At 51.3% G+C, this 25,518-nt stretch overlaps 1 protein-coding gene across 1 annotated transcript in view; it reads right to left on the bottom strand.

The window, feature by feature from the left end:
- The window catches only part of SOHLH2 (spermatogenesis and oogenesis specific basic helix-loop-helix 2), a 69,871-nt gene that overhangs the window by 28,095 nt on the left and 16,258 nt on the right, over positions 1-25,518 (bottom strand). Inside the window, exons 5-12 of the mRNA XM_006879640.1 lie at positions 23,217-23,310; positions 15,801-15,899; positions 13,483-13,630; positions 12,568-12,656; positions 12,466-12,481; positions 12,124-12,176; positions 11,942-12,045; positions 9,768-10,015 (exon numbers count right to left, since the gene is read on the bottom strand). Of these exons, the coding sequence (XP_006879702.1) occupies positions 9,768-10,015; positions 11,942-12,045; positions 12,124-12,176; positions 12,466-12,481; positions 12,568-12,656; positions 13,483-13,630; positions 15,801-15,899; positions 23,217-23,310 (851 nt within the window). The remainder of the gene's footprint in view (positions 1-9,767; positions 10,016-11,941; positions 12,046-12,123; positions 12,177-12,465; positions 12,482-12,567; positions 12,657-13,482; positions 13,631-15,800; positions 15,900-23,216; positions 23,311-25,518) is intronic.

Genomic DNA, 25,518 nt, shown 5'->3' on the forward strand with positions numbered 1-25,518 from the left:
TGAGATGGATTGATTCAGTGACTGGGGTAATCGGGATGGGGTGTGTCAGAGGCAATGCGATTGGCATAGCATAGAGCAGGGTTTAGGGCTGTTGTACACAGGGTCGCTATGAATCACAAACAACTCGACCGCACATAACAACAACAAACAGAGATATAGAAGCAAGAAAGATTCCAGGAGAATATTCTGTGCTAAGCAAGTCTAAACAAGTCTAGTTTCTGGTAAATAAGTTCCCCTAAAATCATGAGTGTCTGCACGTCGACTGTTTTTGGATGATTATAAAATAATAAACAACGCAGCCTGGGGGTCTGCAGTGCTTGTCAGTCTGTGTGAGTATGCGTTTCTTTGCCACAATCCTGTCTTGTCTTCTGTGTGTGTCTGTCTCTATGTTCATTTCTCCCAGGAAAAAGGGTTGCGGATTGCAACATCTGGCCCCCAACCTGTTTGTGTGTCTCTTTGGTTTGCACAGGTAACCAGCAACAGAAACAAAAAGGTTTGCAACATAGTTTCCCTCTGTGAAGCTGATAATGGTAAGACACGTGCTCTCCATGTGACCCTTGGTCTGTTTATATCTGTGCACTCCATTCTTTATCTACTGATCTTATACGTTGTTGTTACATGCCATCAAGTCACCTGCAATTCACAGGTGACTCTATGTACAACAGCTCTGAGCCCTGCCCTATCCTAAGCCAGTCTTACTGACTCCAACACACCTATCTTCATTATTCCAGTTACCGTGTCCATCTATCTCATCTGGCATCTTCCTCTCCTTTGTTGTCTCTCCATCCTTCCAAGCATGATGACCTTTTCCAAGCACTAACCTGGCAATCAAGCTTCACCACTCCAGCTGCACCCTCTCCACGACATAATTCTTTGTTCTTTTGGCAGTCTATGGGCTGTTCAGCGCTATTCTGCAATACCACAGGTCAAAGGCATCAATAATTCTTCTGCCATCCTTATTCACTGTACACCTCTCAAATGTATATTAAGTGATCAAAAGACCATGGCCTGAATCAGATGCACCTTAGTCTTCAAACTGACATCATTAACTCCTCAATCATTTGGATGAGTCCCTAACTACAGACTTTCCCCAGTGCAATGTGTCTTATTTCCCAACTGCTGGTAATAAGGGTGTTAAATGTGGATCCAAGTAAGAAGTTGACCGTTTCTATCTCTTCTCCACCCATCAGAGTGCTGCCTGTAAGTACAGTGGAAGAATCTTTGTTTTCTTGACACTGACCTTATTCTTGACCACAGGAAAACAAGTTATTACCACTGAAGTGACTCCATGGGTATAACCTTCTCAACCATGTGGAAGTGGAGATAGCAGTGTTTCCCTGTTGCACGTGGGAGTTGGTAGGGGTCTGAACTGATGTCAGTGCTTGTAACAATACTGATTGAATGACTCAAATTCATTGCTGCTAGTTCGGAACTGGCTCATGGTTGACCCTCCAATGGGGTTTGCAGAGGCAGTTAATTGCAAGGAAGGAGACTTCCCATCCTTCTCCATGAAGCAGCCAGTGGATGTGAACTGCCAGTGAGGCTTGGCTCCTGCATTAGTGGTGCAACTCCTGGTGGGTGTAATTAACATACAGTAGGAGAGAACTAGTGTTAGCCCTGAAGAAGGAACGATGTTTACTCTTGCTTCTGTGTCCTTGCCCCTCAAACAAGTATCCACTGGCACAATGGTTAAGTGGCTGGCTGCGGACCTAAACATCAGTAATTCAAATCTACCCAGCACCTCCAAGGGACAGCCTGGCTCACCTGCTCCCATGATGATGGTGGTCTGGACACCAGGGAGGCAGTTGTCCCAGTGAAGGGGGATGCTGAGTCTGCTCAATGGTCCCCAAAAGTCACAGACATGGTAGACTTCACCTGTGCGCATGTTCACATGTCCAAGCAAAGCTTAGGAGCAACAGGGGCTGAGGACGGAGGTGGATGTGGGTAACCAACAGTCCAGGCACAACGACATATCCAACTTACAGGTCCTGGGAATCCCACAGAAAACCAGCCCCTTTATCAACATTTGTCCAAGGCCATGTAACAATGTTCACTCCATGGTTTGGGAGTTCTTGGCCCGGACAGGGCGAGATCCCTCCACTAACTGGAAGGCTGGGGCTGGACCAGCAGTTGCTCCTGTGGAGATGGCCACCCAGGAAACAGTGTGGGCAGCCTCTGTCACCCTGAGCACCATGGCCCTCAACACCCTGTCCCCACAAACACAGGACAACCTGGGAGAGGATCACATGTCCGACCTCTTTTCTGCAGGAAATGGAGTTCTTTCCCAGCCTCCAGGGATGAGCTGTGGGTGCAGCCTAGCTAGTCCTGGGCTGGTGCAGCAGTAGGTTACCCCAGACTCGGCATTACCCTCAGGCACAGAGTTGAGGAAGAATGGGGGAAGACGGGACAGCCTTATAAAAACCTCAACATTCCCAGACCTACATGGCACAGGAGAGACGAAATAAGCAGAACTAGTGCATTCTAGACATCTGTCCCAGTGCCTTTATTCCTCTCCCAGCAACAGCCTGAGGCAGAGGAGACGGCCACAGAGGGTACCCAAGACCCTCCTTACAGACTGCCTTGTGCTTTTCCCGCACAACTGGGAGTTCGAACCTGTGATCTTCTGGTTAAGCACCAAGTACTTTAGCCTCTACTCCAGCAGAGCCCATCTTGCTCATCATCTGCCTTCTCGAGCACTGATCTGAGTAAAGATGAAATGTTACTGGAGTCTGGTGAGGGTAATCTGGTGGTTCCGACAGTCCTATCACCTGGTGTGCATGTGTGTGAACACGTGCTTGTCTGTACCTGCACGATCTGCCCACTGTGTATGAGCACGTCTCTGCTTGACTGTATGTGCACACGCACACACAAGCTCGGCTGTGCTTCCGTGTGCTACCTCCCCGTGCACACGTGTTTGCACTGCATACATGAACGCATGTGTGCCTGTTCATGCGTGTGTGCACATTCACTTATATGTGCTCAATTCCTGGTTTCTGTTGTTTGCTCAAAAGACATCATTCTGGGATATGAAACAATGTTGGGAAATAGAGAAATTAAGAGTTCAGTCCTCAGAAGGAGTGTTAGGTTTCCATGGTGATGGACCAGGCCGGTGTCACTTCGTTTTCTGCTTTCTCATCACAGTTGGGATGGTGCAAAACAAAACCTACTTAAGTCATCCCAACCCACAGGGACCCTGGAGGAGAGAGCACTGAACCACAATGGGTCCAAAGCCGTCCCCTTCCTGAAGCAGAATACCACAACATCCTTCCTTGTAGAGCCTGGTGGGTTTCAACCCCCTTGTCTGGATGCCACAGGAGTGCTTTAATCACAGTGTAACCAGACCCACGGCTGTCACATGGTTTTGACTCACAGGCACATTCCTAGGGTGTCTAAAGTTGTCCTCTTTACCTTCTCCCTCAGAGCATGTGGTGGTCTCAAACCACTGACCTTTCAGTAAAGAGGCTGGCATGTTAACACTCTACCACCGGAGCTCCCCTTACATGGCAGAGTTGTGAATTCACCTGTGAACCAGATAGAAAATGACACAGGGCAGGACCTGGGGACACTGGGATACCATGGTTGTGACAACCTTGAGAGAACTTCTCCACAGCAGAAATGATTTCATGACCCAAGAACACCAGCCTTCACAAGTCCTCCCTGGGGACCTGGCTTCAGCCGTCTGCCCTTCCTACCTCCTGAGCTTTGCATGGGACACATGCTGCCCTCCTGGCCTGTGAAGGGGACAATCCTGAGCACATTCCCACCATCGTCCCCTGGGATTACTGGCCGCTCTCTCAGAGGTACTTCTGTCCCTGGAGGCGACTGTCCACGGAGCCCTGTCTGCCATACGGCTGGAAGCTGGTCTCTGAGCAGCAGCCTAGGGCATCCACCAGTGAGTCTCGGGGGCTTTGTTTTTTAATATATTTCTGTAAACTCTAAGAGTCTCTACTAATAAAATTTAACAAGTTTACAGCAAAGTTGGGTTTTCATTCATTCACTGTTGCACAATCCCCTCCCCCAGACCAACTCTGTTCTGCATCTCTTACTCTGGCCTTTAGTCAGTATCTCATCACATAAGTTTTCTTCTGTTCCAATGCAGCATTCATTTCCCCCACTTTTCCTATTCTCCTCCCAAACCCCATGTCAGCCCTGCTTTGTAACAGTGGTGTCATGCAGTATTTGTCCTTTTGACTCAACATAATGTCCTCCAGGTTGTGTAATTTTTACAAGTTCAGTGCTGCATAGTATTCCATTGTGTGACTATACCAGTTTTCCTATCCATTTGTTGACGGGCACTTAAGATTGTTTCCATCTCTTTGTGATTATGAATAATAACACAATAAAAATGGATGTGCATCTGTCTGTTTTAGATGGCAGTTCTGGCTTCTTTAGGGTACATTCCCCATAGTACAACTCCTGGTTCAAATGTTACTTCAATTTTCAACTTTTTGAGGAAGTGCCAGACCGCCTTACATAGTGCATGCCACCATTTTACATTCCCACCAGCTATGAATAAGGGTTCCAGTATCTCCACAACTCCGCCAGCATTCGTTGCTTGCTTCCCTGCTAAACTTTGCTATTGTTGCTGGGGTGAGATGGTATCTCTTCATTTGCATCTAACTAGGGATTTTGAACATTTGTATGTGTTTGCCATCTGAATGTCTTCTTTGGTGAAGTGTCTATTCATATCCTGTGCCCATATTATGATTGTTTGCCTTTTTCTTTGAGGTGCTGGAGTATTCTAGAAATTTTAGACGGGTCCCTTCTCAGACTGTCATTAACAAATAACTCTTTCCCAGTCTGTGTTTTACCCTGTTAAGAGTTTTTAGGGTGCATAGTGCTTTGATTCTTAAAAGGCCCCATTCATCTATTTTCTTCCCTCCCAGTTGTGGGGTTTTCATTATGCTTGAAAGACAATTCAAACTGTGGATTAGGGCTTCTAGGGTTCTTCCAAGCCTATATCTGATAAAATTTATAGTGTCTGCTTTTATGCCTATGTCCTTGATCCATCTTGAGGGTTTTTTTGTGTGTGTAAGGTATGAGGTGTGGGCCTTCAGTTTTCTGAAGGTTTTCCAATTTTGCCAACACCGTTTGTTTAAAAGGATGTCGTTTTCCCATTGCACTGATTTCATCTCTTTCTCAAGAATCATGACTGTTAAGTGGATGAGCCAATTTCTGTGTTCTCAATTCTTTTCCAGTGAGGCTTGTCTTAGGAGTCGAGTTTGGCTGTGTATTTCCTTCCCACTCTCTCCAGGATGTCTACCATGGTCAAATCTATCAGAACTGGAGCTGAGTGTGGTGGCCGGCTATGGTCATAGGATCCCTTGTTCTGTGGACTAATCGTTTTGTGTCTCTGGTTCTTTCCCCTTTGCTCAGGATAGGGAGAGACTGCATGTCAGATGACCACTCACAAGCTTGTAAAGTCAGTCCAGTATTCCACAGGCAGCTTCTATTAAGATCTATATACTTAACAGGCCACACAGCCTCACTCTCCTCTCAGTTTGGGGTTCTTTCACGGGATTCTAATGTGCTCGGAACTCCAGGTGACAAAACAGGAGGGTGCAGGGAACTCACGGGCTAGAGAGCCACCAAGCTCTGAAAAGGAGATGTCAGTCGGAACTGAGCCCAAGCTGACTTGAGAGTTCTCTTCTTCCTCTTGTGAAGCAGCTGATGTATTTCAACCAACTGCCTTTGGATTAGCAGCACGGCTCCTTCTTCGCTAGGCCACCAGAGCTCCCTAACTGCTCTATGCTCTTTGGATTTCACAGCTAAACTGCATCTACAACACACAGCCCCCCCCCCCCCATCCACATGAGCGCTTGCTAACAAGCTGACGGCCTAGTGGGTAAGGAAGGAGCGTTGCCAGCCAAGTGAACATCACATACTTTGGGCATGCTGTCAGGAGGGACCAGTCCTCAGAGAGCCGTCATGTTTGAAAAGATGCACATCTCTTAGAGAAATCAGGCTTGGAAAGGACAAAGGTCAGAGATAGAAGACCTTCACAGAGCTGAACTGGCATGGTGAGTTTACCAACGGATGAGAGCCTACGAGGTGGTGACAGTGCAGGATAGGGCCTCACCACTCTTCCCCATCACCATACTGCAGAGGCATCAATTCTTACCAGCCTTATTCACTGTCCACTTTCAGATACACAGGTAACTGAAAACACCTGGTTTGTCATCAGCCTCAGTCGGAATTGACTTTGCTGCTTGACAGCACTCTGGAGAAGCCCTAGACCATTCCCCTACCTAGTACACGTCTTGGATGCACGGGATGCCAGAAGAACAAGTGAGTCTGTCTCGGAGGAAAAACAAGGGTGCTCCTTAGAGGCGAGGATGGTCAAAGGGCATCTGGTGCAGTTTCAGCATGTTGTTGGAGGGGTCAGTTTGAAGGACATGATGCAGGTCAAGGTGAGAGAGAGAAAGCCTCTCCACAGGCTGGATGGACACCGTGACTGTCCTGTGCTGGAGGAGAGCTTGTGAGCAGGTTGTTGGACAGGGCAAGGTCCAGGCCTGCTCTTCACAAGGTCATCATGAGGTGACATCGACTGGACAGCCCCCCTAATAACATGGGGAAAACAGCCAGGGAGCTGTGGTGATGTGCCTGTCAGGAGGTGTACTCTAATCCGAAGACCAGATCTCTCTGGTGGTCTTACTCCCCCCCAGAGGGTTTGCAGGACAAAGGTGAGTGATGGCTTCCTACTCTGGAGCCTGGTGGTGCAGTGGTTCAAACTCACCCACTGCTCCTTAGAAGAAAGCTGTACCAGTTGGCTTCTGTAAGGATTAAATCCACTGCCACTGACCGGCCTCTGACCACAGGGAGCCTGGAGGATGGAGCAGAAATGCCTTACAGCCCAAGACATGAAGTCTTTCTGGGCTCTGACTGCCTCAATCTCCTCCTGCAGGGCAGCTGGTGGGTGTGAACACTGCCCTACAGATTCTGGGAGTCAGGACGCACCTGATGACCATGGGCTTTCAAGGACAGCTGGTAATACAGTGATTGAGTCTAGCTGAGAAAGCTGTAACCATCTACTTCCACAGGGATTAAAAGTTAAAACACCCTCACTATGTCCACTCCTAGAGACCCCTCACCTCATTTCCGTCCTGTCATCCTTATGCAAGGAGACTGACCATCTTTCTCCAGAAGGTGGAGCTAGAGGCCTGACTGCCACCAGGAATTCCCTAGAAGCAGCACTCTGAGGCAGTGCTGTTACCCAGGGGTACTGGGAGGTGGAATGGACTTGAGGACCACGAAGGGAGGGGGGGAGGCAGGAAGCAGTGTTTGTGCCTGAAATGCTCCGGGAGAACCCTCCCATCATGTAAACTATCCTCCCCAAAGGCAAGAGGTGGTGCTCTTACAGCTGTGACAAGCCAGACCTTGGCTGGAAGCTCATGGTTCCTTTATAAAGTACATCACACAGAACCCAACATTTTGGCATCCCCAAAACAGTTACACAATAGTCAGGCTATGACTAAAATAGCCTTTCAGTGTCTCAACCAAAAATCCTATAAAACCCAATTCCCCACCTACTATGGTTGAAAAAAAACCTATCTGCGCACTAGACAAAAAAGGCTTAACTTCTCTTTGCAGTCCAGCTAAACTCTGTGTTCTGTGCCCAATGACGTCCATTCACACATGTACGGGTCATTACACACATATACTCTTCTCTGAGCAGTAAAACTTCACTTCACACATAGAATGTTCAGAGCCACACCGAGCAGGCCTTTCCCTGATCCTGTATTGTCAACACTCTGGGTTAACATCCTCAGCAAGAGGGGGAGAGAAGCAAACTCTATTAACCAAAGGTTGAGGGGAGAAAGCTCTGAAAAAGGAAACGAGACACAGGAGCTCTCACTTCACTCAGGGATTAGAGAGGCCAAAGCAGAGTGCACTCTGACAGGGCCAGAGAGGCGGCAAGCCCCAGGAGGCCAGCTCTCACTAGTGTGGACAGTGACGGCCCAGAGAAAGGTCACACCAAGCCCACTCAGGAGAAGCCCCAGTGAGAAAATGAAGAGGCAGTAAGTGATCATCACACTATAGCTAAGAAATCAAGCTGAGAAATGTGAACTTGGGAACATGGGGCCAGAGTGGGCCTTCTCAATCTCATCCCCTACAACAGTCCACAGGACAGCTGTCAGGATGTGTTCTTAGTGGTCACAAGAGTACTTGGTTGGTCTGTGCGAAACGCAGGCCCTCACCAAGGCCAGTTGCTGGTGGGAGAAGTGAGAAGCTGGACTGCAGAGCATCTGCGTGCTCCCTAGATGCCAGGTAATGCAAAGGCTGTGGACGGTGCTCTCCGGTGAGTCTCTGGAGTCCCGTGTCTCCATTCTGCCTATGTCCACACAGGAGGTGGCCTGGAGTGTGGACTTCAAACAGGCTCTGGGACCTAAAACTGCGGCTGTAAAGAATACAAAAATAAAAAACCTGTGAGCCGCACCCTGGGGTCCCCTCCATCAGGCAGCACGACGGTCCTACGTTCTCGACCCGTGAGCCGCACCCTGGTGACCCTCTGTCAGACCACACCATGGTCCTGAGGTTTTCCACCCGTGAGCTGCAACCTGGTGTCCCCTCCATCAGGCAGCACGACGGTCCTATGTTCTCTACGAAGAGGTGCAAACCCACGTGCGGCAGCCAGGAGCATGAAGCTACACCTTGAAATAGTCAACACCTTTCAAGATGGTGACCTCCAGCCAACTACCAACCCCAAGGCATGTGGCTGGAATCCACCAGCTGTGACCGTGCACCTTACTGCCTCTGAAACCCACCAGAGGGTCAGCCTGGGATCAGTTTCCATTCACAATGGTACTAATTGTGGTTTCTTTAATTATTTCTTCTCTTTAACAATAATGGTGATGCAGTGACCACCACACTGGACAGAGTACATCAGAGATAGTGAGGGCAAGGTCCATACCTCTACTGTGACCTTTCTCAAACAGGTGGCCTGACCTTTCACCCAAGGTTAGTGGATTTGAACAATCTTTTGCTCAGAAGCCGAATATATAACCCCCTCATTTCAAGGCTCCTGGGACACAGTGGGGTTCCTGTGGGAAGTCTGAGCTCAAAGGAGCTGCCGGTCACCAGAAAGATGGAACCAGCCCAGCCACCCAGCACTTTACAGGCTCAGGCCCAGCAGGCTGACCACTACCCAAGGAGAAACTGGAATGGAGTGGCCAAGGTAGGGCTGCGGGGTGAGATGGCTGTGAGGCCATGGTGGACTGGGGCCTCTGAGAGACAGGTGGGTGGAGACGTCACACAGCTGAAACAAGCCCACATCCACAGCCTTCACGGCAGCTCAGAATGTGGGCAAAGCTTATGTCTTACAGCCACCAGGTCCACTGACCCAAGGGGACCACACAGGCTGGACCCTGTGGTAATGGGGCAATGGCACTGGCCTGACACTTCATGGGACATGCGAGTCTCAATCCTGCAGAACCACAGCCGTCCTCCTGTGCAGGAACCACGGCGTTCCTCCGGAGCTCAGAAATGTTGGCTACAGGCTCAGAAACCATGGGACATATACAAGACCCTTGTTTAAGGCAGCAATTGGGAAATCACTCTCAATGGGTACAAAGCCCATGAGCTTCCTAGAGTCTGCAAGACGCACAGCACAACCTCACTCACCAGAGGACAGGAACGTAGCAGCCACCCCAACTCTGGACTGGGGGGCTTCCACCTGAGTGGACACCACCATGCTAGCTGGGGCATGTGCCTGCCCTTCACCGAGGGGCACACACAGCACACAGTCCTCTCTGCTTAAGGGAACTCACCGGGCGGTCAGGACACAAGGCACAGGACTGGTCTGCCAGGGAGCTGCCTGGCTGAGGAAGGATCCTGGGGACTGTGGGTCCAGCCGACGAGACGTGGGCAGCGTCCTCGTGGGAAGTGGCCACTTCAGAAGAGCAGCTGACAGGCAGTGCTGCAGGCAAGGGCCCAAGCAGACGCCCCAGGCCCGGCAGCGGGCGTCTGCGCACATGGCTGAGAACAATCACGTTCTCTAGAGTGGAGCCTGAGGAAGCTGGGAGAAGGAAAACACATCCGTGACCCCACGGCCCTCACTGTGTCACGCACCTTCTCACCTCTTCACGAGGTGATCTGGACGCCAAACAGATGAACGCTGTGTGGCGACATGCAGTGCAGTGATGCCTCACCTGCACATCTGTGATCTGGAAGAATACCTCCCTGGGCAAATGCTGCCGCCTCCATCAGAGACCAGGTCTGCACCGTGCCCAGCTACCAAGCCTCGATGGATTCTGACCAAAACAGGGGGTGCACTAAAGAATGTCCAATTTTCCTATGATCCCACAGCTTTTCCTGAGCCATTGAGGGGGGTGAACCCTGGACATACTGAGCTGGAGATGCCCGAAACCTTTTCCATGAAAGCTAATTCAGCTTAGTTAAGCACTGCTCTTTCAAGAGCTATCCGTACTGAATAAGACTGACTGAGGAATTCCAAAGGCTCTATCAGAAGGGAAGTGGAAGGAACTCACATCACTGGAGGAACAATGGGAAAATGAGACGCTACTGCAGAATGTAATTAACATCACAACGCTGTCTGCAGAAACTGCTAAACTGGAGTATTAACTCTGCTAGATATATTCATTCTTTAAAATAAAAGCGAGGGCCTCAGCATCTTGAGATTTAAGAAGAGCTATTTGGAATAAAGGGCCAAGCACTACTAACTGAAAGATCAGCAGTTCAAATCCACAGTTACTAAGCATGAAAACAGGACCTTCTCCACTGTGGCATCACCATTAAACAGAACCATCACGGCAGCAGTGGGCAGACAGGACCAGAAACGACAGAGGAAACCCAGTGGGTACTGTGGTGGAGTGGCCGGTCTCTGTGACTGGCAATGGGCTGCATTTTACCAGTTTTCATTTGTACCATAATCAGAATCACAAGAAGTCAGCTACAAAGTCTGGTCCATTCTCCATCAGGGAAACGACTGCCTAACTGCTGTTGTGTGCTGGCAACATGACTCACAGACTCTGAACAACAGATCTGCACTCTGTCCTATCCACAGCCATCCTCACAATCTCAGACACACTCAAGGCCAGTGCTGATCACCATGTCACTTCACTTCTCCGAGGGTCTGACCTTCCACCTTTCCAAATGTTATGTCATTTTCCAAGGACTGGACCCTCTTAACAACATGGCCAGAGCGAGCAAGACAGAGTTTCACCATCCCTGCCTCCGAGGAACACTTGGGCCAGAGAGTTCCCAAGACACATTTGGCCTCCCTTCAGTCCCCGGGACGTTCACCACTCTCTTCTCCCTCACCACAGTCCAAGCACACTAACTCTTCTGTCATCCTTACTCATGCTCCAACTTTCAGCTGCACAGCAAATAACTGAAATATGACAGTTTCTGAGATGCACCTTAGTATTTAAACTCGCATCATTGCTTTTCAACAGAATGGAGAGGTCCCTGGCAGCAGGCTCTGCAGCACATCTTTTGATTTGTTGACACTGCTGTCAAGGGTGGTGAGTGTGGAGCAGGATGAAATCATAGATAATTTGTTATCCCTTCTCCATGAACCACGATACTGCCTACTGGTCCACTGGTGAGGGTTCAATGACAATCCACACTGAAGGCTGTGTGGTCTTCGATCTTCTGCAGCAAGTACTTCAAGTCCTCCTGACTTTTTTGTAAGGCTGTTGAGGAGTCCTCCTTCAATCCTGATGCCATGTTCTTCCCAGAGTCCAGCTTCCCAAATCATTATGTAACCAAGAGGTTCTATGGTCTACATGATAATCAGGTTACTGGCCCTCAACGTCCCTCACAACGCCCTGTGCGGTCAGACAGCTGACTCTGCAAGGATCAGTATGACACCCTGCTTTTCAACAGATGGATTGCCAGGGCTTCTTCCCAGGTGCCTGTGGGTGGACTTGAACCTGCAGCCTCCGCTTGAACCACCCCCCAGACCTGTGTGCTCTCTCACCTGTGACCCCAACATCCCAAAGGTCCTCAGCGGTAGGTACGGGGCATGCACTCACATGCCCCCTGGCTGGCTTCATCATCTCCATCACAGACACGCTGACATCTCTGGAAAGGACAGACAGCATCATGCATTTCCCACAATAACAGTGCTAACCCGGCCCCCTCACTGCTGTGCCACCTCACATGTCCATGTGACAAGAGGGGTGCAGCCCTGGCCCCAGGCGGCCACTTGTGTCCTGGGGAGCCAAAGGGTGGGTCTCAATCACTGACTTAGCGCCTTTTCATCAAAAGGCAGGAACGCTGTTGAGGCTTGCTGTCCTCTCTTCGTCTGTCTGCGTGCTCACAGCGGAGGACACATCATGATGGGGTTTCAAATGCCCTAGCTGCTCCAAGGCAGAAAGGTGAGCAGTTTCCCGTGTAGACCAACAGCCTCAGAAACCAGGTAATAGGGTCACTGTGAGTAGGCATCAGCTCCACGGCAGGGGTTTGGTGTGGTGTGCACCTCTGTCTCCACCGTGCGCTTACCTGTGTCTCCACGGTGCTGGGCAGGGAGGAAGGGTGGGGATGGTGTGTACCCATGTGTCTCTGTGACACTGGGTAAGAAGGGAGGGTGAGGATGGTGTGTACCTGTGTGTCTCTGTGACACTGGGCAGGGAGGAGCCAGGTAGGGGTGGCTTCTTACAGAATCTCCAGTTACTCTGAAGTGCGACTGTGATCTAAACAAAACAGACATGGGCCTTGACACCAACTCAGAGGCAGGACTAGCCTTTCCCATGGGAGCTGGGAGGTGAGGTCACTGCCAGCCTCTCAGCCTTAGTCTCCACTTCTGGCCTGTACCAAAGCTGTAAGGCCCTTAAGACTTTTCAAGGGCTGCTGCATCAGAAACGGATCACCAAGCCCTTCTTCCTGGTCTCAATCTGGTGGCCTCACTGAAACCTGTCCCCATAGGTGACACTGCTCTTGTCAGAAGTGTGACACAGCTTGCAGCATCCCAGCAGCACAGGAGTCCCAAGTATCAAAAACTGACCAACAGCGTCACACGGCCACAGGAGCAAAAGGGCTTGTTGATACAGTGGATTACATGCTAGCCTGATAATCAAAGGTCAGAATTTCAAATCCACCAGCTAGTCCACGGCAGAAAACAGACACCATTTGCTCCTGTGAAGATCTCTATCCTGAAGTCTAATGGAGACTGTCCCAGGTGGGAACTGGCTCAAGGCAGTGGGTCACAGGTGATAAAGGGGCTCAGGGTCACGAGTCAGATGAATTAAGAGGGGTCAGGATCACAGGTGGGTAAAGGGGCTCGGGGTCACAAGTGAGTAAGGGAGCTGGGTCACAGGTGAGTGTAAGGGGGGGTTGGGGTCACAGGTAGACCCCATTAGCTCCCTGCTCTGCAGGAAGGACCTGGAGATGTGCCCTTGTGAAGCCCGTCCCCTCAGAGACCAAAGAGCAGGGGCACCCTGTCTCAAAGGTCCCAGCAAGTCAGAACCACCCTATGACAACGTAGAGTGATGACCACTCACACCCCCGCTGAGTGTATACCTGCCCCAGCACGTCTGGGGGCACCCGGTCCCGCACTCGCTGCACTTGCTGCACGGTGGCCTCCAGGATGGATGCCACATCGTTCTTTCTCCCCTTCCTGAATGGCAGGAGTGCACGGAGCTGCTCGCAGCAATCCTTGATCCTCTCCCTGTGCAGAGAACCACATGTGAGGGCATTCGTGTCACACCTCCTCTCGGGGGTCAGGTGGACACAGTGGCCACAGGCCCAGGGTGAAGCCAGCCCAGCAGAAGGCTTCCTGCTCAGCCCAACCTGAGGCAATGGCACAAACAAGGACAAAACTCTTACTTCTGTACCTAAGAAACATGCAGCAGACGGGAATGGACAAAAACATGAAGGGAGCTCTGGTGGCATATTGGTTAGACACTGTGCTGCAGACCCAAGGGCAGAGAGATCAAATCCACCAGCAGCTCCACAGAAGAAAGACATACAAGTTCCCCCTGTGCAACTGACAGCCTCTCAGATGCCACTGGAGGCTCCCCTAGGAGTCGCCTCCAACTCCACGGCAGTGGGTTTGAGGTTTTTAGTTCTTTAGCAAGAACATGTTTAGTTAACTCTTGGTCATCTGTTCTTAAATAGAACAGCTGTTAAAAATATTCCCAAATGCAGATACTCAAGACACCTGGCTTCACCCCTAATTCTTCACACCCCACAATTCTCAACCATCAGTTCACACACTGCTGCCACCCAAGTTCCAAGAGTGGATCCTTATGGGCACAATGGCCTGTCCTTTCCTGGGCAGCAGACCCACACCTGGTCAGTGTCCAGCACCTGGCCAGCAGTCCAGCACATGATTAGTAGATCCATATGCGGTCAGCAGCCCAGCACCTGGTCAGTGTCCAGTACCTGGTCAGCAGTCCAGCACATGATTAGTAGATCCGTATGCGGTCTGCAGCCCAGCACCTGGTCAGTGTCCAGTACCTGGTCAGCAGTCCAGCACATGATTAGTAGATCCGTATGCAGTCAGCAGCCCAGCACCTGGTCAGTGTCCAGTACCTGGTCAGCAGTCCAGCACATGATTAGTAGATCCTTATGCAGTCAGCAGCCCAGCACCTGGTCAGTGTCCAGTACCTGGTCAGCAGTCCAGCACATGATTAGTAGATCCGTATGCGGTCAGCAGCCCAGCACCTGGTCAGTGTCCAGTACCTGGTCAGCAGTCCAGCACGTGATTAGTAGATCCGTATGCGGTCAGCAGCCCAGCACCTGGTCAGTGTCCAGTACCTGGGCAGCAGTCCAGCACGTGATTAGTAGATCCGTATGCGGTCAGCAGCCCAGCACCTGGTCAGTGTCCAGTACCTGGGCAGCAGTCCAGCACATGATTAGTAGATCCGTATGCGGTCAGCAGCCCAGCACCTGGTCAGTGTCCAGTCCTTGGCTAGTAGTCCACAGCCTGGTTAGCCATCTAGCACCTGGTCAGCAGTCCAGACCCTAGTTAGTGGTCCAGGACATTCCCTGGATCACCACCAGGGCTTCCAGTGAAAAAAGAAAAAGGCCATGGTTCAAACTGCTGACCTTCCCATTAGCAGATCAGTGTTTAACCACTGAACCACCAGGGTTCCCTGCCCCGGAACCCCACATGGAAATTTGCTGACACTCTTGCGGTCAGAGGTGATGTTTACTAGAGTGGAACTGTCATAATGAGTCCTCTAGAAGGCTTCCAGGGCCCTAGATGCCAATCCGGAAGCCAAGGTGGTAGAATCCTGGTCCTCCATCCGGTCTTGGCATCCAGCAGGCCACCATAAGATGTGTGTAATGACTACACACACCTGGCCAGCTGACCCGGTAGCATGTGGACGGTCACACACACCCGGCTCCCAACTGGCCCCACACTGTCTAAACAAACAAATGCTAGCACCTACATGTCAGCAGGTTTTCTACTGTTACATGGAATTTGAACCTATTCTAAAAATAATAGGAAATTCATAAAATGGAGCCTCCATATAGAGATAAACTGAAAGCAAGCTTGATCAAAATTCCTGTTTTCTCTCTGGATCTGTTAAAGCTGCAGGCCCATGAAGACCACCACCCTCAGATACTCAGGCCTCAGTGGAAACTGACCTTAGGGTGCTCCGTGCTTGAACCAATACCTGGAATCACAGGCGCTAAACAGTCAAAAGCTTTTAATACACAAAGGGCAGGGAGACTAGAACAAAGAAAACAGAACCACCAGAAGAAAAAGAATGAGAAGAGTAAGAATATAACCATCACTCAACAACTGCTATCGCTGACCTGGAGCCCAATCGGCTGTGGTGACCCTGCCCTGAATACACAATCTTATTTTATACACATAAGAAAATCACCTTCTCAGCCGTTCCTTGTTTGAGTGAAGAGAGCTCCTCTGGCTTTTCTTGGTATCAGACAATGGAGAATTTAGCTCAAGCTCATCCAGAGATTCGGGGCTAGAAAAAGATAAATCTTGTTAATTAAGATGACGCCGGGCACTTGACCCAGGCCCTCCTCATACAGAGCCCTGGTCCACGCTGGCCAGTCTTGTCCCACAGCTGTGGAGGGATTCTGGGCTCAAGGCCGTCCTGCTGGAGGGCACAGCAGCCCTGGGCCCTGGTCTTTATGGGAGGGTCCAGCTTCCTGTCCTCCTGCTGAGGGGCAGGTGGGTTCAAATCATCGAGCTTCACTGCAGCAGCCGAGCACACTAACGAAAGCACGGCCTGGACTCCCAAGGCTGATCCCTGTAGGGGGAACAGCCAGGTGCTTGACTGACTTTGTGCATTTGCTGTGGGAGGTCCTATCTCAAAACAATCAGTGAGCAAAGCCATCCTAGCCTGGGTGCTACTGAACAGGTTCAAACACTGTTAACTGAGCTCTGCCTGCCAGCAGCCCCCAGGACAGGGTCAGGAGCACACACACCTTCTCCCTGCAGAGCAGCTGGGGGTTTGAGCCTGACCTCTAACCTCCAGGTAGCAACCAGGCGCTGTCAAACCCCCCCCCCCAAATACCTCCAGGTTCCCTGACCCCAGTGATGGTGGCCGTCCACGTGCAGGACCACAACTGCCCCCTGGAGGAAATGCCTACAGCAAAGGTAAAGCAGGACACATGACAGGACCCTGGGGACGGAAGCAGTGCTGGAAGGGCAGGTGGTCTAAACCCACCAGGGTTTCCACGGGAGGGAGATACACATGCAGATGTGCCCTGCAGGAAGCCTGTGGGGTGACATGGAGTCGCCAGGAGTGGACAACGACCCACCACACACAGGCACCCTGCTGCACCTCATCAGCAGGTTGGGTTATTCACATTTTAAACTTGGTCAATTCACGGGCAGTCTTGAACTCTCCTATTTTGTGTAATTTCCCCCAGAACCTGTGGATTCCACTCCCCCAATTCTCTGCCTAGGAAGTGAGTTTGAGTCCTACTGCCCCCCACCTAGAGCACACTGTGATTTGTTTATGTGTTTATGCTACAGTGGTGAGGTTTTCAGGAAAGAGACAATTTGAGATGAACAGTGATGAAGCGATAATTTCCAGCTGAGTTTACCCATCTTGGACAGAGAGTGAAGGAAAAGTAACATTTAGGGTAAGTGGGCCCTGTGAGCCCCGGGCTTGTTCTGCCTCTGAATGGGAACATGGTAGGAGGTCCCAGACCCAGAGGGAAGGGACAGGCTGAACAGAGCACAGAGGGTCTGACGATGCTGTCGTTAGGTGGGGTGCGTCCCTAGGAACATCATCTCTGGCACACTCCAGCCCACTGCTGCAGCCACGTGTCAAGTCCACCTGGTGTAGGGTGTCGTCCCTCCACAAGGACGACACGCTCAGTGTATGAGATGGACCTTTGCCACACTTGCCTCCAAGAAGCACTCTGGCTGTACCTTCTCCAAGGCCTACTTCTTGTTCTGGAAATCCATGGGCTAGTGGACTTTATAGACAATTCCTTAAATACTCTTCAAACTCAGAACTGAGCCCACTTCCATGGTTTGACTTTCAGCCCAGTAACAGGCCCTAGGAAGTAACAATCACACGGGCAGGAACAAGATCTTCCATACCACCCACCATGTAAGACCAGAAGGGCAGTAAGTGCTCCTGACAGCAGGACGGACGGAGCCCAGACAGCAGGATGGGACAGGACAGAAAGACAAATGGCAATGCATACACCAGGGAGGGAGGGGGGAAGAGTGCTGAGGTGACGGCAGCCAGTGTCACCAGACAGAACAGGAGAGACCTGCTGAGTGGAATGCTAACAAGCTTTGTAAACGTTCACCTCATCCACAATGCTCTTGTGTACCAGAGTCAGACTGACCCATAGCTGACCTTCTGGCAGGTGTTCAGAGGCAGTTAATCACACAGTGGATTCCCCACCCTTCTCCCATGGAGCAGCTGGTGGCCTAGAGCCCTGAGCCTTCGGGACTGCAGTGCTGCTTCTTGCCACTAGGCCACCACCGCGCGGACAGAGCAGTTTCACTAACAGCAGAGTATGAGATGCTTTCAAAGACCCCTCTGAACCTCACAACCTGGATGTGGTGACACACAGGGATCTTGGCGAGGCTGAAACGTGGGACTGGACAGCTGAAAGCTGCACCCCCATCTGCCTATCCTGTGTGTTTGTCTTCTGGTCCACCCACAGCACCAGTACCATGGCTCGTGCACTTCCAAACGGTCACAGGTGCAGACAGGCGGTGGTTACTGTCCAGGGTCCAGCAGTGACCCTGGCACTCCACCCAGGGCCAGGAGGAAATCCAGTGGCATGGCCCCTGTACACTTACCACCACTCCAAGGGATGTGCTCCAGGCTGAGGGCAGATCTGTGGGTGTGTCAGGGGTGCATCTCAGCGAGGGCAGCCTCCCAGCCAGGTGCAGGCTCTAGCTCCGAGAAGAGGCATCAGGTGCAAACAGCCTGTGGCTGGTGCTAGGTGCCCTCAAGTGCGCTCACGGCCACGGCTGCCTGTGGACGGAGTGTACCAGCCTGAGGGTTGTCTAGACTGAACTCCCCATGGGAGTATACCACAGGTCCTCTTCCTCCAGGGACACCTTGTTAAGTGCCGCTGAGTCGGGTACAGCCCACAGCGACCTTATGAACAGCAGCTCTGCACACTGTCCTGTCTCGTGCCACCCCTTGGCACAACCTCTGACACGCTCAAGCCCGCTGCTGCATGCACTGCGCCAGTCCATCTCACCGAGGGGCTCCTCTCTTCCGCTGGCCCTCCATTTTCCCATGCGTGATGCCCCTCTCCAAGAACGGGTCCTACCTGACAACATGCCCTGTGTATGTGAGAGGAGGCTTCATCGCCCTCACCTCACAGGAGCCTGATTGTACTTCCTCCAGGACAGTTTGTTCTCATGGTACATTCACTATTCTCCAACACTACAACGCAAAAGGCATCAGTCTTTCTTTGATCTTCCTTATTCTTTTCAATATGCTGTCAAGTCACCTGTGACCCACAGAGACCCTGTGTACAGTTACTCTGAACCCTGCCTGTCCTGAGCGAGTCTCACTAATTCTGACACAGCAGCCCTCACTGCCCCAGTCACTGTATCAATCCACCTCACTGGGCTCCTTCCTCTCCTGCACTGTCCCTCCACCCTTCCAATCATGATGTCCTTCTCCAAGGACCAGTCTCTCCTGGTCACATGCTCAAAGTATGGGAGACAGAGCTTCAAAATCCTAGTCTCCAAGGAGAAACTTGGTTTCACCCTCTCCAAGACAGAACTATTTGTTTCTTGCTGGTTCATGGTATGTTCAACACTCTGCTCCAGCACCACAATTCAAAGGCAGCAATTCTTCTGTCTTCCTTAGTCACTGTCCAGCTCTCTGACACATTAACAACTAACTGCAAAGACCATGGCCTGGATTCAATACACCGTAGTCTCTATAGACTGACATCGTTGCTTCTCAGTATTCTAGAGAGGCCCTTACTAGCAGATTTTTGCAATGCAATCGTCTTTTGATTTCATGACTGCTGGTGCCAGGAGTGTTTTCATATTTACTTTTTTAATTGTTATTTTTTACAAATGTTTACAGGAAAGTTGAGTTTTCATTCATTCACTGTTGCACATTTTCCTTCTTCCCCAAGTTCACCTTTTTCTTTTTTAATATTCATTCACAGTTACAAAATTTCCTCCCCCCCCCAGTGCTCTTTGCAACACACCTTATATTTTAGACTTTGTCTTACATATGATGCCTCATCAACGTTCCTTCTCAACAGTTCTCGCCTTCATCTGTCCCAATGCAGTGCTCGCTGTCTATCCCCACTTTCATCTTGCTGGCTGACTTCCCCTGGTCTGTGCCATCTAGAAGCTCTGCTGAAATCTGTCCTCCATGGGTGACCCTGGTGATATCTGAAATCCTGGAGGTACAGCTTCCACTGTCACAGTAACATGCAGACACCACAGTGCAGGAGACTGGTAGACGGGCGGCGGGAAACAAGATTGGTGCAAAGTCAGGGTGTGTGGCAGCCGAACACTTCACCACTGTACCACCAGGCCATATACAGATGCCCCAAGTAACATTCTCGGTAAGATGGGGCAGGATTCCTATCAAGCCCACTTTCCATTTGCAGGAATCCCCACCGGGGGCCCAAGGCTGACAATCTTCACAAGAGGACACCATCCATCTTTCTCCACAGAGCAACTAGGGGATTCGAACAGCTGACCTTCCGTTTATCAGCCTGACACATGCAGTCCTGCCCACCAGAGCTCCTTAGGTGGTGAAGGGAAAGGCAATGGACTACAGGGAGGATCAGCACCCACCCTCAAAGACAGACAAAGAAACAGCAAGGGCAACACAGTGACACGCCTGACTAAACAGATTCCTCCAGAAGGGTTCTAAAGCCGCAAATCTTGAGGAGGAAGCTGCCCGTCTTTCTCCCTTAGAGCTGGTGGATTTGACCCACCACAGAGCACAGCCTTGGAGTTCACAGCACCACAGGTCCCCACAGGCTACAGCAGACTTCCTGTTACCAGGTAACATGGCAGCATCCACAGTCACAGCTCATCTGCAGGCGGCTACGTGGGTTGAGGAAAGACCACAGAGATGGACAGGAAAAGGATCCCACCCCGACCACAGAGAGCTCTGCTGGGTCACATTCCTGCTTCGTATTTGTACATGCTGTAATTATGCCCATGTACACAGCAAAGCCATGGGGACAAAGCCATCGGGGGACAAAGCTATTGGAGGACAAAGGCACTGGGGAAACAGAGCCACTGGAACAAAAAACCATGGGGACACAAAGCCAACATGGGACAAAGCCATCAGGACACAAAGCTATTGGAGGACAAAGGCACTGGGGAAACAGAGCCACTGGAACAAAAAACCATGGGGACACAAAGCCAACATGGGACAAAGCCATCAGGACACAAAGCCAATGGGAGCTGAAACCTTTGGGGCAGAGTCATGCCTGTTTCTTAATCAGAGCCAAGCTAACTCGGGGACAGAGCATGTGTCTTGGGGGACATCAGAGTCACCTGACATAACACAGTCCACAAAGACCACATTCTACACCCTGCTTTGGTGAGAAGCCCTCCCCACTGCTCTTACTGGGCTCTTCACGTCCAACACAAAAAGGGAGGGAGGGGAGAAAAGGTGTTCCGACGCAGTTATTTCAAAGGACTGACAGGCCTCCACGGCTCTGAGGCCACCACCACTGGCCACTCCCAAAGAGACCAGCATCAAGGGTACTGGACAGAGTAGAGGAGAATGTGGAACTAAAGATTAACAAGGCCAGGTTTACTGGTCTGCAGGAGTCTTGAGGCCCCTGACCTTGGGCCCCTCTGCCTTGAGAGTAGAGCCCTCCATCAATCCTTCCAAAGAGGAACAAAATTCACCCCTGCATTTTCAACTAACTGCAGACAGGCCCACAAGCGGGCTGTTAACACCAGGAAGGCACTCAATCCTCTGAATAACCAACCACTGAGGTCAGAAGAGCAGGAGATGCCCAGAGATAAACCCAGAAGGCAGGAAGCAGCAGGACAGAAGGTGACTGGACAGGAGTCACAGTGACAGAGCAGGCAGTCTGGTCAGACCGCGGGCATTCATGTCCCAGAACACCGTATGTCTGAATGGTTGAATGGAAGACCAGGTTACTTTGTAAACTCTCCTTCAAATGAAAAATCAAACATATGAAAATGTATTCTAGACACGTGTACGTTATTCTACACACTGCATGGATATGTAGATCAAACATACAGTCTATTTAAAGGGTGGTTTTCCATGTGTTGAGGAAAAGGTCATGTTTCCAGGACAGGACAAGTGATGTTATGAGGTGCATGAAGAACAGGAATGCTAGGCTTCCAGGTGAACTGGTCCCTGGTGGGGCAGTGAAAGCCCCTGACTGGTAACCCAAAGGTTGAAGGTTTGAACCCACCTGCAGCCTGAGGAAAGGTTTGCTGATCTGCTCCTGTAAAGAGGTCACGGCTGGTGACATGACCACCACCCACAGTGGCCCTACAAACAACAAACCTGACCCCTGCCCTATCCTGGGATAGCCTCATGACCTCTGACACACTAAAGCACATTGTGTCCACGTGCTGTTACCATCTCATGGAGGGCCTTCCCCTACTTCACTGACCCTTCACTTTCCCAAGTATCATGGCCCTCTCCAAGGAGCTGTCTGGGAAGCCGTCGAGGCAGTTCTTGTGCCACGTGTACTTTCCTTGTCAGAACCGAGTCAGTGGCACCAAAAAGCAGACAAGTATTTTGTCTGAAGAGAACATTCTACAGATGAAAACCATGTGAGACCCACCACTCTCATTTCACACTGGTGGATGACCACCTCGATTCTGCTTTCCACACAGAGTGATGGGGAACTCACCAATGACAACACAGCCCGGCCCACAGCGGCCACTAGAAGAGTGTTCTCATGTTAGATACACCCACTCCTCATTCATCCGCATGGCCCAGGCCCATGTGTTAGGTGCAACTTTGGTGACGAAAAAGTAGAGGATGACCAGGCTGTTATGTAACCACTGGCCAGACTCAAGAATCACGGCCAGCCAGTCAAGCTCACACATAACCATGTCCACCCTGGCCAGCATTACCATCACCTCCACAGCAGCCTTGTGAATGCAGACGCGTGTCATTACTGCACATAATAATGACTGACAGCAGATCCTGCACCAAGTACCTGCACACAGAGACGGCTCAGGCCGCGTGTACCTGTGCGTAGGGACGACTCGGGCCATGTGTACCCGTGCACAGGGAGGGCTCAGGCCGCGTGTATCTGCTCACAGGGAGGGCTCAGGCCGCATGTACCCATTCATAAGGACGGCTCAGGCCGCGTGTATCCACTCACAGGGAGGGCTCAGGCCGCATGTACCTGTGCGTAGGGATGGCCCAGGCCGTTTGTACCCATTTATAACGACGGCTCAGGCCGCGTGTATCCACTCACAGGGATGGCCCAGGCCGCGTGTACCCACTCACAGGGAGGGCTCAGGCCGCGTGTACCCACTCACAGGGAGGGCTCAGGCCGCGTGTATCTGCTCACAGGGAGGGCTCAGGCCGCGTGTACCCATTCATAAGGACGGCTCAGGCCGCGTGTATCCACTCACAGGGATGGCCCAGGCCGCGTGTACCCACTCGTAAGGACAGCTTGCTAAGTGGGAAGGGTGCTTTCCTGCAGAATGTGCCCACTGCTGTCAGGCAAGACTGTGATGCCCGGAAAAGGGCCACCCCCCAGTTCCCTCTGGTCCAGCTGGGACTCCGTAACTGATCCGTGCTGTGGACTGTGGTGCTGACACGTCCACAGTAAGATCTGCTGTCATAAACAGTACTAACCTGACATGTGTAGATAAGTGTCCCTGGGGTGTGCCGGCATGTCTCTGTCGGGGTGCTTGAGGTTCCGGGAGCACGAGGGCCTTCTCATCTCGACCTAGAAGGTGAAAGAGCTCATCATCGTCCTCCTGAAACTCTGCTGGTGTGGTGTCCACACTGGACGTTCAGGTAGAAGAAAGTCAACGATATGACCCATGTGCCAAGGCCTGTTGAAATGTGCCCATGCCAGGCCTCCATGACCCGGCTGCCCCTCTGCTTACAGCAGGGCTGCAAAGCTGGGAGTTCAGAGCAGAGAACAGTACCACCCACCTACAAGGGTCCCTCTGGGCACCTTTCGTGAACCAGACACTCCTGTGCTCCCAGCAGACTTCACAAAGCTAGGCTTTGAGGACAGAAACCCAAAATCACATCCCACTTATGAGGGGCGCTGGTGGTGCTATGGCAAAACTTGCGGTGACAAACCAACCCCTCATGCAGACTATCACCTAGGGTGCCAAGGGCCATCCTGCTCTGTCCTGCACGGTCCCTGTGACATGGAGTAGACACAAGAGCCTGTGGTTCTACCACTCAGCCCAGGGCAGCCTCCCCTCCACCTGATGCTTGTCCCTCACACCACGGTCTGCCTTTCCAGTGCAGGACTCCTGGGGGCACACTGGTTAGGAGAGAGGAGACCCTGAGAAGCAGCTCTGAGCATATTTCTATTCTAAAGGGCGGAGGAAGACAGGCATCCACAGCCCTGCAGCTGCACATTTATCCTAAGGCCAGGAGGCCTGCAGCTTCTCAAGTGATCCCTAATCAACCAGGCCAAATTAATGTGTTGTTGTTGTTATTCCCTCACAGAGAAAGTGAGGAGTACCCTCTCAACTACCTAAAACTGTTCCTGCAATTCTCACCACTACCTGTGATAAGATCCTATCTACCCCTTTGTCCACACTTCTATAAAAAGTTCAGGCCAAAGCTATTTGGGAAGCACAGCCAATCTGGACTCTGGATTCGCTGCAGCACCGCCAGCTCTATCAGGTTCTTCCTCACAGCCAGGAGTCGGAGCGTATCTACCTCAGTCTCCGGGGTGTCTGGGTGATTCTCTCAGGTCTCCTGGGTGTCTGTCTGGGTGATTCCCTCAGGTCTCCTGGGTGTCTGTCTGGGTGATTCTCTCTCAGGTCTCTCGGGTGTCTGGGTGATTCTCTAACCCCCCATAAGGTCTCCAGGGTATCTGAGTGATTCTCCCTCAGGTCTCCTCTTCCTGCAACAAGTCCTGCTGTGCTGGCTGGGAAGCAAAACCATTTGTGAAGAGAAATTGGAATGAGTTGCCTGGTGTTTGCCACCAGCCCTCTGAGCACCCATGCGAGGGACCCCCATCAGTGTGGACAATGTGATCCAACTGAGTGTACACCGGGTACACCTTGCCTGTGTGTGGACACCTCAATAGAGTGGAAGTAAGGTTCCCTCAGCAGGTCTTCAAAGCAATAGACACTGAGAGGCACTAACACGAAGGGGAAGGAGAAGGAAGCTGAAACCGCTAGACCTTGCTAGGAAGGGCAGAGAGGAAAGGGCCACCAGCTCTGCACTGAGCAGAAGGGGCCAATCAACTCCCAACACGTCCCTAACACTGCTTACAACAGAGTAAAGACTGAGGAATCAAGGCTGCTCCGGGTGGGCGCCTGGGAGAGCACCCCCAGAACCGCTCACAGCAGACAAACAGCAGGAAGTGAAGGCTGCTTCAGGCATGAGAAGCAGTATCATGTTGAGTGTGAGGGGAGACTGACAGACAGCCAGCAGGAGGTCCTGACACCCTCCTCGAGGGCCAAAGGGCGTCCCCCGAGTCCTGAACCATAGTTCTGCGGTGACCTCATACAGCTATGGACTATACGGAGTTAACTTGATTACAATCGGGAGCGTACACTGACAGATGGTAATGGATGAGGTGACTGTGTGACCTTCGCTTTCACTGCTTCATCCCCGACCCTGCCGGGCGGCCTGCTTATCATGTGTCTGAGGGAGAAAAATGGGGAATGCACCAGGAAAACCCACCCATCTGAAACGATGTTGAAACATTTTAAGAAGAGGATCACAGGGTACTATGGAATAAACCTGCTCCCAAGGAACTTGAGAGATTTGTGTGAACTGGAATGGCCCCTTTTTGGAGTAAAAAAAAACCCCAAAACCAAGCCTCCAGAGCCTCTCTAGAAGTAAAACACACCAAAGAAACCAGGATAGACAAGATAAAGGTAAATAATCCAATAGAAAAATGGGCACAGGATATGAACAGGCACTTCACCGAAGACGACATTCAGATGGCTAACAA

This window comes from Elephantulus edwardii, unplaced genomic scaffold, assembly GCF_000299155.1.
Source record: "Elephantulus edwardii isolate Elephantulus edwardi_28Jun2011 unplaced genomic scaffold, EleEdw1.0 scaffold00004, whole genome shotgun sequence".
Classification (NCBI taxonomy): domain Eukaryota; kingdom Metazoa; phylum Chordata; class Mammalia; order Macroscelidea; family Macroscelididae; genus Elephantulus; species Elephantulus edwardii.